The sequence below is a fragment of the Muscardinus avellanarius genome (assembly GCF_963383645.1).
Source record: "Muscardinus avellanarius genome assembly, chromosome: 4".
Taxonomy (NCBI): domain Eukaryota; kingdom Metazoa; phylum Chordata; class Mammalia; order Rodentia; family Gliridae; genus Muscardinus; species Muscardinus avellanarius.
The window spans coordinates 150,581,291-150,597,232 of NC_137789.1; the positions used below are offsets into that span (position 1 = coordinate 150,581,291).

At 49.4% G+C, this 15,942-nt stretch overlaps 1 protein-coding gene across 1 annotated transcript; it reads right to left on the reverse strand.

The window, feature by feature from the left end:
* Positions 1 to 2,746: 2,746 nt before the first annotated feature.
* On the reverse strand, positions 2,747 to 12,203 carry PRDX3 (peroxiredoxin 3; the record flags this gene model as incomplete). The annotated part of the gene is made up of 7 exons (XM_080694293.1): positions 11,830 to 12,203; positions 10,754 to 10,889; positions 9,030 to 9,171; positions 7,071 to 7,206; positions 6,279 to 6,382; positions 3,722 to 3,887; positions 2,747 to 2,800 (listed from the first exon to the last, which is right to left on the reverse strand). Exons 1-7 carry the CDS (start codon positions 11,863 to 11,865, stop codon positions 2,747 to 2,749), a joined length of 774 nt encoding a protein of 257 aa, XP_080550419.1. The 5' UTR covers positions 11,866 to 12,203.
* Between the last annotated feature and the right edge of the window lie 3,739 nt (positions 12,204 to 15,942).

Sequence of the window (15,942 nt, forward strand, 5' to 3'; positions counted from 1 at the left end):
GCGGGCGCCGCCGCCTCTTCCCAGGAACCGCGCGCGGAGGAGGCGGGGCCGCCAAGGGCACTTCGCGCACGCGCACGAGCCGGCCCGGGCGGGGCGCCCCAACCCGAAGGCCGCCGCACCCAGGGGAGCCCGGCACCCAGGGGAGCCCGGCACCCAGGGGAGCCCGGCACCCAGGGGAGCCCGGCACCCAGGGGAGCCCGGCACCCAGGGGAGCCCGGCACCCAGGGGAGCCCGGCGCTGGCAGGCCCGAGGGGCCACCTGCGGAACCCCCACCTCCCTTACCACCGCGAGGACCCTCTAAGCCACATCCCCTGGCTCCTGCTGCTTCGGACCTCGCTCCAGTGGTCCGTAGAACTCAGGGTCCTTACGCCGGGAGTGGGGGTGCACGCTTGTAATCTCAGCAAGCTGGCGGGCAGCCTCAGCAATTTAGGCCATCTGCAATTTAGTGGTACCCTGTTTCCAAATAAAAAAATAAAATAGGTCTGGGGGTATAGCTCGAGGTAGAAAACCCGTATTACATCACAATACCACCAAAAAAAAAAAAAAAATTATTCAGGGTACATGGGTAAAGTCAGGGCCAGCTAAGTAATTTGCATGGCCCAGTAAAATTGGAAAGTGAGGTGCCCCTCATTCAGAAAATGACTGAGAATTTTATTATTTAATGTGTGTGTGTGTGTGTGTGTGTGTGTGTGTGTGTGTGTGTGTAGTGCTGGGGATTGAACTCAGGAGCATCTACCTCTGAGCTACACCTCCAACCCGACTTTTTATTCTTTTTATTCTTTGTTTTTCGTTGTGGGTCTGGGGATGGAACCTGGGGGCATTCGACCTTTGAGCTACAAGCCCTGCCCTGTTTGTTTTTTGTTTTATTTATTTATTTATTTATTTATTTATTTATTTATTTGGTGATACTGGGGTTCCTGGAAACCCTTCTACCTCCGGGCTACATTCACAGGCACCTATTTTTTATATTTTTTATTTGGAAACAGGGTCTCTTAAATCAGCGAGGCTGGCTTCGAACCTGCGTGATCCTCCTGTCTCAGCCTCCCATGCGCGGGGATTACAAGCGTGCGCCACCACACCCGGCCCCGTTTTTTATTCTTTAATTTGAAACAGGGTCTCACTAAGTTGCAGAGGGCCTCAGTAAGCTGGGGCTGGTGGTGAACCGCTATCCTCCAGTCTCAACCTCCCAAATGCTGGGATTACAAGCGTGTGCCACCACGCCCGGCTCCATTATCCTTTTGGCTCTAGACTCTAGGTGCCAAATCCAGCCCAAAGGTCCTCTGCTCGCCCACATTGGACCGCACCAGTCCAGCCTTAACCAAGAAGCCGAGTGATTGTCTTAGAACAAGCTCTCACTCCTTTCAAAACCCTTTTGGCGTTGCTCACGCCACAACAGAATCCAGCACCCACACCTTGCCAGGGAGGCGCTCTGGCAGCCTGCGCCAGTCCATCTTCCCGCCCCAGGCACCGGCCTCCTGTCTCCTCCACCCCGAGTTCACTCCTGCCGTCTTCACTCCTGCCGTCGTTGCCCTTGCCCCGGCCTCTGCCTGGAGGACCCTTATTCCCCGGACTCCTACCTTTTCTATCAGAAGGCTGAGATAGGCACAATTAGCGGCCTCACTATTGACCCAGAGGGGCTGACTCCGCAGGCCTTCCTGACAGCCCTACCCAGAACCCTGCCCTCCACCCGGCCCTGGCTCTGCGGGCTTCCCTCCCTGGTCCTGTAGCTGCTGTTTATTGTACTTCCGCTCTGGAACCTAAGTGCCTAGACACAGGCGTTTGTCTCTTTTTATCCGCTCTGAGGCCTCCAAAGCAGCGCCTGGCGCCTGGTCAGCACTCGAGCACTTACTGAAATGAGCGTCTGCGGCCCTGGGCCCTTCACCGGAGTGCTGGGCGAGGAGCCGGCGTCGTGCGCTTCTGTGTGAGCCTGGGGTAAATGCCTGACAAAATCAGAGAGGGAAGAGCAGAGCCCCAGAATAAGCTGCCCCAACAGCCAATGATACTAAAACTCAAATATTTTAAAATATGTTCATTTTTATTATACATTTTACATTGAGCACTTCAAGAAAGAAAATGATCATAGTGATTTCAAAATGCAATCCCTGGATTCAGTATATATCTTTTATACTTAACCCTAAAAAATATCTAGGAATATGTAGACAGTAAGTCAGCTACTGAATGATAAAATAAACATGTAAACTCTAAATCTCAGGGGCGGGGACCATGCGTGATCAGTTAAGTCACTTTCCACCGTGTTTTTTAATAACATGATTCACGTTACTTTCCATCATATACATTCATTTCGAGCGTTAATTTGCACTGCTAATGCTAACAACGTAAAACTTTTCTACCCGAAAAGAAAATTCAGTTTACTGTAAAGAAGCCCAAGAAGATGATTCAGGACCTTTGATCAGAAGCTTTCAGGGTTTGTCGTGCTACTTTGGTGTAGACAAAGGCTCAAGTAGGGATAGGGAGAGGGCTTCCTTTATCTACTGAGGACAGAGCCTACTAAGCGCATCCTGGGGAAACTGACTTCGAGGTCATTCCCAGGAAAGGCTCCTGATGTTAGCAACTAACAACTTTTACAAAGCTTTAGCCACTCTTACGAAAACAAAACACTCAGAGTAATATTTATAAACACAAGCATGCTTGGGTTTCCCTTTATAAATAATCATTCTGAGGTGCCCACAGGGTTCAGCTGTGGTCCTCTTCGGGCGTGAGAGGCCGCAGGAGCACATGGGGTGATCTATTGATGCACCTTCTCAAAGTACTCCCTGGAAGCCGCTGGACTTGGCTTGATCTGAAAATACAAACACATTTAATTGTGCAACAGTCACTTTGGGATAACAGTCTCTTCTCGGGGGCGAGCTGACAAGCCTCCCGAATGCTGGGATTACAAGTGTGCGCCACCACGCCTGGCTAAGCTCCCAATTTTTAACCTAAACTTCTTCACTATTTTCCAGCCTGTACTGAGGATTGAACCTAGGGCCTCATGCATGCTAAACAAGTGCTGGACCACAGAGGATGTCATACATCTCCAGCTCCCTTTTTTTTTTTTTTTTTTTTGGCGGGTCTGGGGATGGAACTCAGGGACATTTGACCGAGCTATGTCCCCTGCCCTATTTTTTATTCTTTATTTTGAAACCGGGTCTCACTGAGTTGCAGAGGGCCTCACTAAGTAGCTGAGGCTGTTCGCGAACCGCGATCCTCCAGGTCTCAGCCTCCCGAATGCTGGGATTACAAGCATGCGCCACCACGCCCGGCTCCTTTTTTTTTTTTTTTTTGGCAGTCCTAGGGATGAACCCAGGGGCATTCTACCTCCAAGCTACACCCCCAACCCTATTTTTCGTTCTTTATTTTGAAATAGGGTCTCACTGAGCTGCAAAGGGCCTCACTAAGTAGCTGAGGCTGTCCTCAAACCGCGATCCTCCAGTCTCAACCTCCCGAATGCTGGGATTACAAGTGTGCGCCACCACGCCCAGCTCCCCAGCCCTATTTTACTTTTTATTTTGGAACAGGGTCTCACTAAGTTGCAGAGGCTACCTGTGTCCCCGCGATCTTCCTGTCTCAGCCTCCAAGTACTGATAGCTGGCTCTCCGCCTTGCCAACCTCACACACACCTACTGCACAGTCTGAACCCTTGTTCCAAGGTAGTTCCTTCTGACAGGTATTCCCTCGAGGCAGCAAAGACCCAGACTCTGCTTAGGGGAAAAGAACTCACCGTAGGGGAATCTGGTGTCCAGTTTGCTGGGCAGACTTCGCCGTGGGTCTCCACAAACTGGAACGCCTTCACCAAGCGGAGGGTTTCTTCCACGCTCCGGCCCACTGGGAGGTCATTGACGCTGAGGTGCTTGATGACTCCATTGGGGTCGATTATGAAGAGTCCTCTGCATCGGAGTTTATCCTTGTTAGCACCTCGGCGGGCCCAGAACCAACAACAGTCTAACTTCTACCCTCTTTTTTTTTTTTTTGTAAGTATTAAGGATAGAACCCAGGGCATCCTACCTCTGAGCTACAGCCCCAGCTCTTTTTATTTTGAAAAAGGGTCTTGCTAAGATGCAGAGGGTCTCATTAACTTGTTGAGACTGGCCTCACACCTGTGATCCTCCTGTCTCAGCCTCCCTAGTACTAGGATTACAGGCATGTGCCACCATGCCAGGCTATTTCTACTCTCTTTATGTCTTTAATTTTTCTCTTAATAAAACACGTATTAAATTAAGCTCTGACATATGCTTAAAATTGAGGTTTTTCATTATAAAAAAGCTTATCAGCTCTTATTAATGACAGATGCTTTAATAATGGCAGGGTGGGACCAGACTGCCATGGAAAATATTCAGTACGGTCACATTCACAAATTGAATAGCGGAGTTAGAAGAACGGAGAATGTCTCGAAGGACAGCGTGTGAACATCCCTGAACTACATGGAGGAAAGACTTCTTTGGTGGCGGTTCTGGGGATGGAACCCAGGATAATTCTACCTCGGAGCTACACCCCAGCCCTATTTTATTCTTTATTTGGAAACAGGGTCTCACTAAATTGCGGAAGCTGGCTGTGAACCTGTGATCCTCCTGTCTCACCTCCCGACTAGTGGGATCCCGAGCGTGCGCCACCACGCCCGGCGGAGCAAAGACTTCTTTACTTTTTAGCAACCTGGCAAGCATTCTTTGTGCTGTTATCAAATCTTGGCAAGAAACCATGGGCAAACAAGAAAGGATAGAGATGTTCTTTATCTACATCCGGGAAATATTCATTAAACGAGTGAATTCTTGCATAGATTTAGAGGGGGATCCCGTGGGAAAATGTGTGTGGAAAGAACCCGCCAGCCCTAAGGCAGGCGGAGCAGGAACCTGGCTTCTGGCTGCCCCGCTCAGCAGCAGCACCCGGAGCCGACCGCCCACCTGCCGGCCGCCCGTCTGTCTGCACCTCTGCAGGCTTCTGCTGTGGGGCCCACAGGCACAGTTCACTCAGGGGTTTCACAGTCCCTCTGGAAGGGTGTGGGGATTCCAAGTGTTAATCACTCGGAAAAGAAAAATGAAAGGGGCTTCTCCCCGCCAGGCCCGCTGCTCGGCAGTCTGGGCTTTGAGTCCTGAACTGGCCCGGGACTTGCTGCTGAAGGGAAGCCAGCTGGGGCCCCGGCAGGAGCAGAGGCAGAGCTGGGAGGGAGCAGGGCCCAGGGCCCCAGAAAGAGAGATGAAGTGCTAGCCACACCCAGCTCTGCTCCCTGGGAACCCCGGCAAGACCTCACCACGAAGGGGCCCCTGAGGGAACAACAGCCTGCACTCTTAGTCCTGGGAACTCTGAGGAGGCCAGGCTGTGGTGTGCTAAAGGAGGACGGTAATGTCCTTGAAGTCCTCAGGGCCCAAGCTCCAAAGGGCTGCCCAGACAGAGTGGGCAGGCGGGCAGGGTCCAGCTGGCCCGGCTGTTCCCCCTTCCCGGACAAGTGCTGCCGTCGCTCCTCCAGGGGCTGGCACACAGGCTCTGCTCCTGGGCCCTTCCCAGGAGCCTCTGGGAGTCACACCTGCCTCTGGGTGTGACTGAAGACCCCTGAAAGCTTTTCACTCGGAGGAGTACAGGGTTAGCCCCCGGGCTGAAGGCAGGAATGCCGTTCTGAGCAGAATGTCCGCTGCAGTAGCACCAGGAGCTGTGCTAAGCACTCGCCCCCCCACCTGTGAGCTCTGTCTTCATGGAAAAGCTGGAGCTCACACAGCTTTGCCCAAAGTCACACAGCCAATAACCAGCTGAGTACTGGTGTCGCACACCTGTGACCCCAGGACCTGGGAGGCTGAGGCAGGAAGATGGCGGTCCGGCGGACAGCCTCAGCAACTTGGCGAGGCCCTCCACAACCCAGTGAGACCCTGTTTCAAAATAAGGAGTAAAAAACTGCCGGGCGTGGTGGCGCACGCTTGTAATCCCCGCGCTTGTGAGGCTGAGACAGGAGGATCGCACTGGTTCGAAGTCAGCCTCAGCTAATGAGTGAAGCTTTCAGCAACTTAGTGAGACCCTGTTTCCAAATAAAATATAAAAAAAAAGGTCTGGGAGTATAGCCCGGAGGTAGAAAGCCTCTGGGTTCCACCCCAGTACCACTCACAAAAAAAAAAAAAAAAAAAAATAGGGCTGGGGTATAGCTTGGAGTCCATCTCCAGTACAACAACAAAGTTTTACTAAGACAAACGAAAGGAAAAAGCCACAGCAAAGGCTTCACCAAGGTCGCTTCTGTCCCTGAAGGAGCAGGGTGAGGCCAAACGCAGACACCCGGAGACCTAAGGAGCGGCTCCTACCTCAGCGCGAGCCCGGCGCCCTCCAGCAGCACGCCGTAGTCCCGGGAGATCTGCTTCGTTAAATCCGACAGGAGAGCGATGTTCATGCGGCCCAAGCCGCCACTCTATCAACAACGCAAACAGGCCGGGGTTAGTGCACGGCTGGGCCGTGTCGCGGTGTTTGAAACCCACACCGCCAACAGGGCGCATCGCCGGGCACAAGTTAACCAACCGCTCCCCCCTGCGGCCGTTTTATCCCGGCCATTTTACAGGTGAGGAAACTGAGGCCAAAAAAGGTTAGTACTTTTCCTCAGGTCACAGCTGGAAAGGGGCAGGGGCAGCAGGACTCAACCCAGCTGCTTGATACTACAGACCCTTCAGTTCTTGTATTGGGGACCGAACCCAGGGATGCCCCACCGCTGAGCTACACCCCTCAGCCCTGATTTTTTACTTTGAGAAAGGGTCTCCCTGAGTTGCCCAGGCTGGCTTCAGGTGATGCTCCCGCCTCAGCCTCTCAATAACTGGGATTATAGGCACCTGCTACACCCCCTACTGCAAAGCAGGGTGAGAATTGTTAATAATAATGTATTTCAAGCTAGGAGGGTTTTAAATGTCATCACCAAGAAATGACAAATATTTAAGGTGGGGGATGTGTTAATTAGCCTGATTTGACCATTCCACATGTATGCCTGTATCACAAAATTACACTGTACCCTATGAATATATACTATGTTTTATTGTGTATTATATATTCTTTATCAAAGAGTAACACTGTTAAAAAGGCCAGGACAAGGCTGGCGGCAGCAGGCATACCTTTCTTGGGGTATTGATCCAGGCGAGATGGGTGAAGTGGGAATCCACCGAAACTGCCACCACCTCACAGTTCACGTCGTGAAATTCATTGGCTTTGTCACTAAAAGCAACTATTTCTGTAGGACACACAAAGGTGCTTGGGGGAAAAAAAAAAAGTCTCATCAGATACTTTAAATTCTGAACAATAAACAGCCTAAAAACCAGTTTAATTTGCTTAAAAGTGAAAAAGACAAACCTGTTAACCCTCCTTCCTGGACTCCAGCATTCTACTGGGGGGAAAAAATTATCCCCTCTTTCTTAAGAAATAAGTAAGGCCAGACACACTCACCTGTTATCCTAATATTTGGGAAAATCACAAGTCCCAGGATAGCCTTGACAACCTAATGAAAACTTGTTTCAAAATAAAAAAGAGAGCCCAGGCTTGTAATCCCAGCATTTGGGAGGCTGAGACAGGAGGATCAAGGTACGTGGACAGCCTCCGCTACTTAGTGAGGCCCTTTGCAACTCAGTGAGACCCTGTTTCAAATAAGAATAAAAAATAGGCTGGGGTGTAACTCAGAGCTAGAATGCCCCTAGGTTCCATCTCCAGTACTGCAAAAAAAAATTAAAAAATTAAAAATTAAAAATAAAAACAAAGCCAGGCATAGTGGCACATACTTGTAATCTCAGTACTTGGGAGGCTGAGAAAGGTTCGTAGCCAGCCTCAGCTATTTAGCAAGGCCCTCTGCAACTTAGACCCTGTTTCAAAATAAGGAATAAAAAAATAGAGCTGAGTATTTAGCTCAGACGTAGAATGACCCTGGGTTCCATCCCCAGTTCTGGAAAAATAAAAAAATAAAAACTGTTTTTACATAGAGTAGTTTATTTTAAAACTCAGGGCCGGGCGTGGTGGCGCACGCTTTTAATCCCCGTGCTTGGGAGGCGAAGACAGGAGGATCGCGCAGATTCGAAGCCAGCCTTGCTGGCTTAAGAGACCCTGTTTCCAAATAAAAAATATAAAATAGGTTTGAGAGGTAGAAGGGTTCCATCCCCAGTATCACCAAAAAACAACAACAAACAAACAAACAAACAAAAATCTCATTAATCTGGGCGTGGTGGCCCCAACCTGTAATCCCTGTACTTGGGAGGCTGAGACAGGAGGATGTAGGTTTGACAGCCTCAGGAATCTAGCAAGGCTGAGACAGGAGGATCGTTCAGGTTCGATGCCAGCTTCAGCTACTTAAGTGAGGCTCTCAGCAACTTAAGTGAGACCCTGTTTCCAAATAAAATATAAAAAAGCCTCTGGGTTCCACCTCCAGTACCACCCAAAATAAATAAATAAATAAATAAATAAATAAATAAATAAATAAATAAATAAAATAAAAAGGGCTGGGGGTGAAACTCAGGTAGAATGTCCCAGTACCATAAAAAGCCCATTACTCATTTTATTATCCCTCCTTTTCTTGTTTTTTCTTTTCTTTTTTTTTTTTTTTTTTTTTTTTTGCGGGTCTGGGGATGGAACCCAGAGGCATTCAACCACTGAGTTATACCCCCTGCCCTAGTTTTTATTCTTTATTTTGAAACCGGGTCTCACTGAGTTGCAGAGGGCTTCACTAAGTAGCCGAGGCTGTCCACAAACCACGATCCTCCGGTCTCAGCCTCCCGAATGCTGGGATTACAAGCGCGCGCCACCATACCCGGCTCTCATTTTTTTCTTAGACCAATAAAAACTTCTTCAAAGACTGTCTTAGGAAACTAGTGTTCCAAAACATCTAAAACAGAGCCGTATTAAGACAACCTTGCCCCTGCCACACACACACACAAATGTGTCACTTGTAAGCCAGCCAGATTACAAGGCCATCAGAGATGAGAGCTAGAAAGAATCCTCCCTGGAGTAACTAAAACCCGGCAACTTCTGCATGGAGTAGGAGTCTGCGCCTGCCCTCAGGACCACAAAAAAGCATCATAGAAATCACTTACAAATCCAAAGGATAGAAGAAAAGCACCAAGTATTTCCCCTTGAAGTCATCAAGGCTCAGCTCTTTGAACTCTCCGTTGACGACAGCTGTCCCCTTAAAAAAGGGTGCATGCTGGGTGACCGCAGGAGCGTGGTGCAGGGAACCTGCAAAAGCCCACACCCGTATGTAGAGTTCATAAACTCCTATTTAATTTCACTAAAACTTCTCACGATAAATAATCCGTAATAGAAGCTATATAGCAGTATAAATCAATAAAAAGGTTCTGTTCAGATGTACCTCTCAGGTAAATTTTTCATTCTACACAGTTCTAGATTTAAAAAGAATGAAACATCTGGGTGTAGTGGCACCAGTGGGATTACACTGCTTGTAATCCCAGCTACCTGAGAAGCTAAGGCAGCAGGGATGCAAGTTTGAGGGCAGCCTGGGCAACTTAGTGAGACCCTGACTCAAAATTAAAAAAAAAAAAAAAAGCTGGGCGTGGTGGCACACGCTTGTAATCCCTGTGCTTGGGAAGCTGAGACAGGAGGATAACATAGGTTCAAAGCCAGCCTCAGCTACTTAGTGAGGCTCTCAGCAACTTAGTGAGACCTGTTTCATTAAGTCTGTTTCAAAATAAAGAATAATCCAGGCATGGTGGCACAAGCTTGTAATCCCAGCGCTTGGGAGGCTGAGACAGGAGGATCGCATAGGTTCGAAGCCAGCCTCAGCTACTTAGTGAGGCCCTCAGCAACTTAGTGAGACCCTGTTTTCAAATAAAACATAAAAGAGGTCTGGGAGTATAGCCCAGAGGTAGAAAGCCCCTGAGTTCCACCCACAGTACCACCAAAAAATAAAAAGTAAATAATAGGGCTGGAAGCATAGCTTGGAGGTAGAATGCCTTTAGGTTCAATCGCCGGTACCATTAAAAAAAAAAAAAAAAGGCTGGCGATAAAGCGTGGTGGTAGAGCACCTCTGGGTTCCATGCCCAGTACGACAAACAAAAACAAAAAATGCTATGGAAGCTGAAAAGAGGAAGGAGGGATGGAGCTAAGACAGTGTGTTTGGGGGGGGTTACTGGGGATTGAACCTAAAAGCATTCTACCTCCGAGTTACACCCCAAATTTCTTATTTGTCAAGGAAGATTCTGAGTATGGTTCAGACTTTGTCAAGTTTAGATGGGACCTGGCAAAAGGCATGGAGGAACAGCAGGAAGAGAGCAGGCAACAGGGCTCTCTGTCTGGGGAACCCCTGCGGGGCAGTTTGATTAGAACAAACAGAATCTAAAGGTCCGGAGGGAAGAAGAGCAGGAGACCAACACAGCAAGCCTGGTAGAGGGCCAGGCCCTTCCACGTCAGCCAGGGAGTGTCTCCTCACAGGACAGATAACCGGGAGTCTGGGCTCTACTGGAGGAGATGCAGAAGAGACAGATGTTTTTAGAACGATTAGTCTGGCAGAAGGATAAGGCTGATGCTAGGTGGTGATCTCAGTTATCTCGGTGAGAGGTCCCCAGGAGTGGCAGAGAGAACAGAAAGAACGGATGGCGGAGTGTATAAAAGGGCTGGCGGAGTTCAGTGGTAGGTGCTGGCTTAGCGTTCCCCAGGCCCTGGGTTCAATCGCCAGGACTAGGGAAAATATTTTAAAAGGCTCTGAGGAGAGCTAATCCAGGGTTCAAGAGATGCTGTCCTGTCCGGAGACTGTGATTCGTGTTTCCTTTAACTGGATCCAACCAAGGCAGCTAGCACTTACTGGTACTAAAGGAGAATTTTGCTTGAGCAGAGCCAGACTGTAGTATGCTTGTCAAACACGATCTTCTAGACGCAACAGGCCTAGCTGCCACAGAGGCAAAAATGCCCCGAGAAATGGTGCTCACACGTCCAGCAACCTGGGGGAAAAACAAAAGCCCTCGTTACAGTAGGAAGCCTTCTGAAATGGTGACTGAAGCCTGGCTCTGGTCAAAGGCGCTGTGCCGAGGGTAGCCTCTGCTGTCCCCGTGAGCCACATCCAGAACGCAGCCGTGGGTTGAGTCTCCGTCTTAACATCCCCTTCTGCTTTCTCTTCTTCAAGGCTGGAAGGCAGAGAACTGGAAGAATACAGACTTAAGAATTGAAAACTTCACGCCCTTAAAAGTAACGCAGAGGGTTTAAAAAGCAGGCCGGGCCTTGGGTTTTAAGCTCTTTCCCTGCCCTATCTGCTGTGCACGATGTACTATGGATGCCAAGGTTCTTCGTAGAAAAGACAAGGCCCTTTCAGCCCCAAAGACAAACAAGTAGAACAAAGTTCAGCCTCTGGGAAAGTTTGGACAGGGCTCAAGGGGAATGTTTGCTCAACTTTAATACCCAGCATGACGCAGGAAGAAAGGGCCGCGCGATCCCCCACGGAGGGACGGGAGGCGGCAAAGGGCACTGGGCTGCTGGAGAGGTGAGAGCAGGTGAGCGTGGCCGGGGGCGGTCCTGCGCTTCCTCCAGCACGCAAGAGGGTGCTCACAGCACCGCCTTTGGGCAGGCATCCCGCTTTCCATCTTAAGGGAAGGAAAGGAAACTGAGGCTCAGAAAGGCGAAATCACTGGCCCAAGGTCACAGAGTGGGCGACAGAGGCGGGACCCTGGCCCCGCGCCCAGGTGCAGAAAGGGAGGGGAGGTGCGGGAAGGGCGGGCCGCGCAGGCGCAGCGAGCCTTCCCTCCAGAAGGGCCCCGGGTCCGCTACGCGGACACCCTCCAGAAAGGGCGAGCAGCCCCCAGGCCCAGGAGCGGCGACCCCGTCTGGGAAGGAGGTCCGGAGACGTTGCAGTGTCTCTGCGCCTGTCCCTGGCGGGCAGCCACTCACCGAAGCCCGGAGCAACCTCGCAGCAGCGGCCGCCATCTTCAACGCACGCGGGGGCCGCAGGGGTGGCGGAGCCGATGGGGCGGAGCCAAGGCGGGCGGTGCTTGGGTGGGCGGGGCCTCCGGTTAGGGGGCGGGGCTGGGAAGGACCTCCGCCTTCCTGCCTTTTATACCTTCTTTTTCTTTTTTCTTTCTCTTTCCTTCCTTCTTTCTTCCTTCCTTCTTTCTTTCTTTCTTTCTTTCTTTCTTTCTTTCTTTCTTTCTTTCTTTCTTTCTTTCTTCTTTCTTTTCTTTTCTTTTCTTTCTTCTCCAGTACTGAGGATTGAACTCAGAGGCATTCTATCTCTGAGCTGCATCCCCAGCCCTATATTTTTTTTTGCTTTTTTGGATTTTTTGAGGTACTGGGAGTGGAACCCAAGGGCTTTTCTACCTCCGGGCTATACTCCCAGACCTATTTTATACTTTATTTGAAACAGGGTCTCATTAAGTTGCTGAGAGCCTCAGTAAGTAGCTGAGGCTGGCTTTGAACCTGCGCAATCCTCCAGTCTCAGCCTCTCAAGAGCAGGGATTACAAGCGTGTGCCACCGCCCGGCTCCCCAGCCATATTTTTAATTCTTTGCTTTGAAACAGGGTCTTCCTAAATTTCAGAGGGCCTAAGTAACTGAGGCTGGCTGCGAACTTGCGATCCTCCTGTCTGACCCGATTACCTTTATACCTTCTAAGAGTCTGACTGTGTCAGGAAGGAATTTCAGCACACACCAGACACTGAGGAACAGAGAGGTATGTAGGAAATAAGGGTATAAACACATCCAAGGGAGACAACGGGCCTTCTTGAGTGTGAACCGTGCCTTGGGGGCTTCAGGCTCCCCTCTTTAAGGAAACTCGATGGACAGGCGTGGAAGGCAGGGGTGACGACATCAGCCTGGTGACCACAGGACAGTTTAGGGTGGCCCAGCAGTTTCCAGGATCCTCAGGTTGACATCTTTCTCATTACCTAATCAATACATCATGATGGGAAAGTGCCCTCATCACAGGCTTCCGGGAAAGGACTCTCCCTCTGTAGAACAGACGCTGCTCAGTCTGTTCTACGAACGCGAGCATCCGTGGGCTGATACCTGCACGGGGCAATTTTTGCAAGTGGTTGAATTTCCAGGAACTTTAAGATGATGAGAAGATCTGTAGATTTCCAAGAAATTTGGAAGCAACAGGCCGGGGAGAGAGAACCGGCGCAGAGTGGAGGCCGGAGGACGTCAGCACCGGCTTCCACGTGAGAGTGCTCGCCTCATGCCTGGCATTGGGGGTGTACGCCTGTAATGCCGGGACTTGGGAGGCTAAAACAAGAGGATCGCAGGTTCGAGGCCAGCCTCAGCAAGTAGTGAGGTTCTCATTAACCTAGTGAGACCCTGCTTCAAAATAAAAATGAAATAGGGCTGAGGGCATAGGTCAGAGGTAGAATGCCCATGGGTTCTACCCCCAGCACCAAGAAAGGAAGGAAGGAGGGAAGGAAGGAAGGAAGGAAGAAAGGAAGAAAGAAAGAAAGAAAGAAAGAAAATCTGTTGTCTTTCTTTCTACCTTCTTATCTTTTTCTATATCTTCTCTCTCACCTCAAACACAGAACTTACTCACACCTGACCAGACAGTGTTTGTGACTGGCGGGCACAGCCTTGGCACCAGCCCCTGCATGAGACGATGTCATGTGTACCCAGCCTCCTCATTTTTTCCATCACCCTGTGCTTTCTTTTCTCTCTCTCTCTCTCTCTCTCTCTCTCTCTCTCTCTCTCTCTCTCTCTCTCTCTCTCTTTTGGATCAGAGGCATTCTACCTCCAAGATACACCCCCAGATCTATTTCACTTTTTTAAAAAATAGGGTCTCCTTAGGTTGCTGAAAGCCTCACTGAGTTGCTGCGGCTGACTTTGACCCTGTGATCCTCCTGTCTCAGCCTCCCAAGTACTGGGATCACAGGTGTGTGCCACCGCACCTGGCTACCAATGTGCTGGGTTTGTTTTTGTGTGTGTGTTATTGGAGATTGAACCCAGGGTTATTCTACCTCTGAGCTATACCCCCAGCCCTTTTTCTATTTTGTGTTTTGAAATAGGGTCTCTCTAGCTGGGCATGGTGGCACACTTGTAACCCCAGTACTTGGGAGGCTGAGATAGGAGGATTGCAGGTATATGGCCAGCCTCAGCTACTTAGTGAGGCCCTGGGCAACATAGTGAGACCCTGTTTGAAAATACAGAATAAAACCTGGAGTGGTGGTGCACCCTTGTGATCCCAGCATTTGGGAGTTGAGACAGGAGGATCACAATTTGTAACAACCTCAGCTACTTAGTGAGGCCCTTTGCAACTCAGTGAAACCTTGTTTCAAAATAAAGAATAAACGCTTGTAATCCCAGCAATTGGGGAGCTGAGACAGGAGCATCAAGGTTCGTGGACAGCCTTAGCTACTTAGTGAGGCCCTTTGCAACTCAGTGAGACCCTGTTTCAAAATAAAGAATGAGGAGCCGGGCATGGTGGTGCACACTTTTAATCCCAGCGTTTGGGAGGCTGAGACAGGAGGGTAGCACAGGTTCAAAGCCAGCCTCAGCTTCTCAGTAAAGCGCTCAGCAACTTAGTGAGACCCTGTATAAATTAGGTCTGTATAAAAGTATAAAATAGGTCTGAGAGTATAGCCTAGAGGTAGAAAAGCCCCTGGGTTCCACCCTTATACTACATAAAAAAAAAAAAAGAAAAGAATAGGGCTCTGGGTTCCATTCCTAGCAACACACACACACACACACACACACACACACACACACACACACAAATTAGGGCTGGAAGTGTAGCTCAGAGGTAGACTGCTCCTGAGCTCCATCCCCAGTACTATAAATAATAATAATAATAATAATAATAATAATAATAATAAATAAAATAGGGTGTGTAATGGTAGAATGCCCCTGAGTTCTATCCCCAGTACCTAAAAAACAAAACAAAACAAAAACAAAAACAAAAAACAAAGAAAAAGAAAAAAGAAATAGGATCTCTCTAGGTTGCTGAGTCTTGTCACTTACTGAGGCTGCCCTCGAACCTATAATCCTCCTGTCTCAGACTCCCAGGTACTAGGATTACAGGCATGTGTCACCATACCCAACACTATGTGATTTTATTTTATTTATGTATCAATATATGTATGTATTGTGGTACTGGGGATTGAAACCAGGGACATGCTACCTCTGAAGTACACACCCAGCCCTATTTTATTATTTTATTTTGAAACAGGGTCTTGCTAGTTTTATGAGAGTCTCACTACTTGCTGAGGCTGTCCTTGAACCTGTGATCCTCCTGTCTCAGCCTCCCAAGTACTTGGACTACAGGTGTGCTCCACCATGCCCAGCTCTCCAATGTGCTTTTTTTTTTGCAGGTCTGGGGATGGAACCCAGGGACATTTGAACTCCAAGCTACACCACCTTGCCCTGTTTTTTATTCTTTATTTTGAAACCGGGTCTCACTAAGTTGCAGAGAGCCTCACTAAGTAGCTGAGGCTGTTCGCAAACAACGCACCCCTGGTCTCAGCCTCCTGAATGCTGGAATTACAAGCGTGCGCCACCACACCCGGCTCTCCAATGTGGTGGGGTTTTTTTTGTTTTGTTTTTGTTTGTTTTTTGGTGGTATTGGGGTTCCTGGAAGTCCTTCTACCTCCAGGCTACACTCCCAGACCTATTTTATATTTTCATTTGGAAACAGGGTCTCTTGAGCCAGCACAGCTGGCTTCGAACCTGCGCGATCCTCCTGTCTCTGCCTCCCAAACATGGGGATTACAAGCGTGCGCCACCACGCCCAGCTTCCAATGTGTTTTTAAGCATTAGTAGGCATGTCTTAAGCAGGTCTTACTCTGTGCGTGCCCAGAGAATACCATCCAAATCCCAAGAAGAACCAAAGTTCGAGACCCAGGACTCTCAGGGGCAGGAAGAGGCATGTGGTCGAGTGTGGACAGCCTGGCTCTTGCTCCGGCCCCCATGTGGCCTTGGGCACGTGACTCAATTATGCTGTTTCCTTATCTGTAAAGTAGGAATGATAGTACTACTTTCCCCAAGGATTGATTAGGAATAAATGAGTTAATATTTGAAAGCAGAGTCGGTAA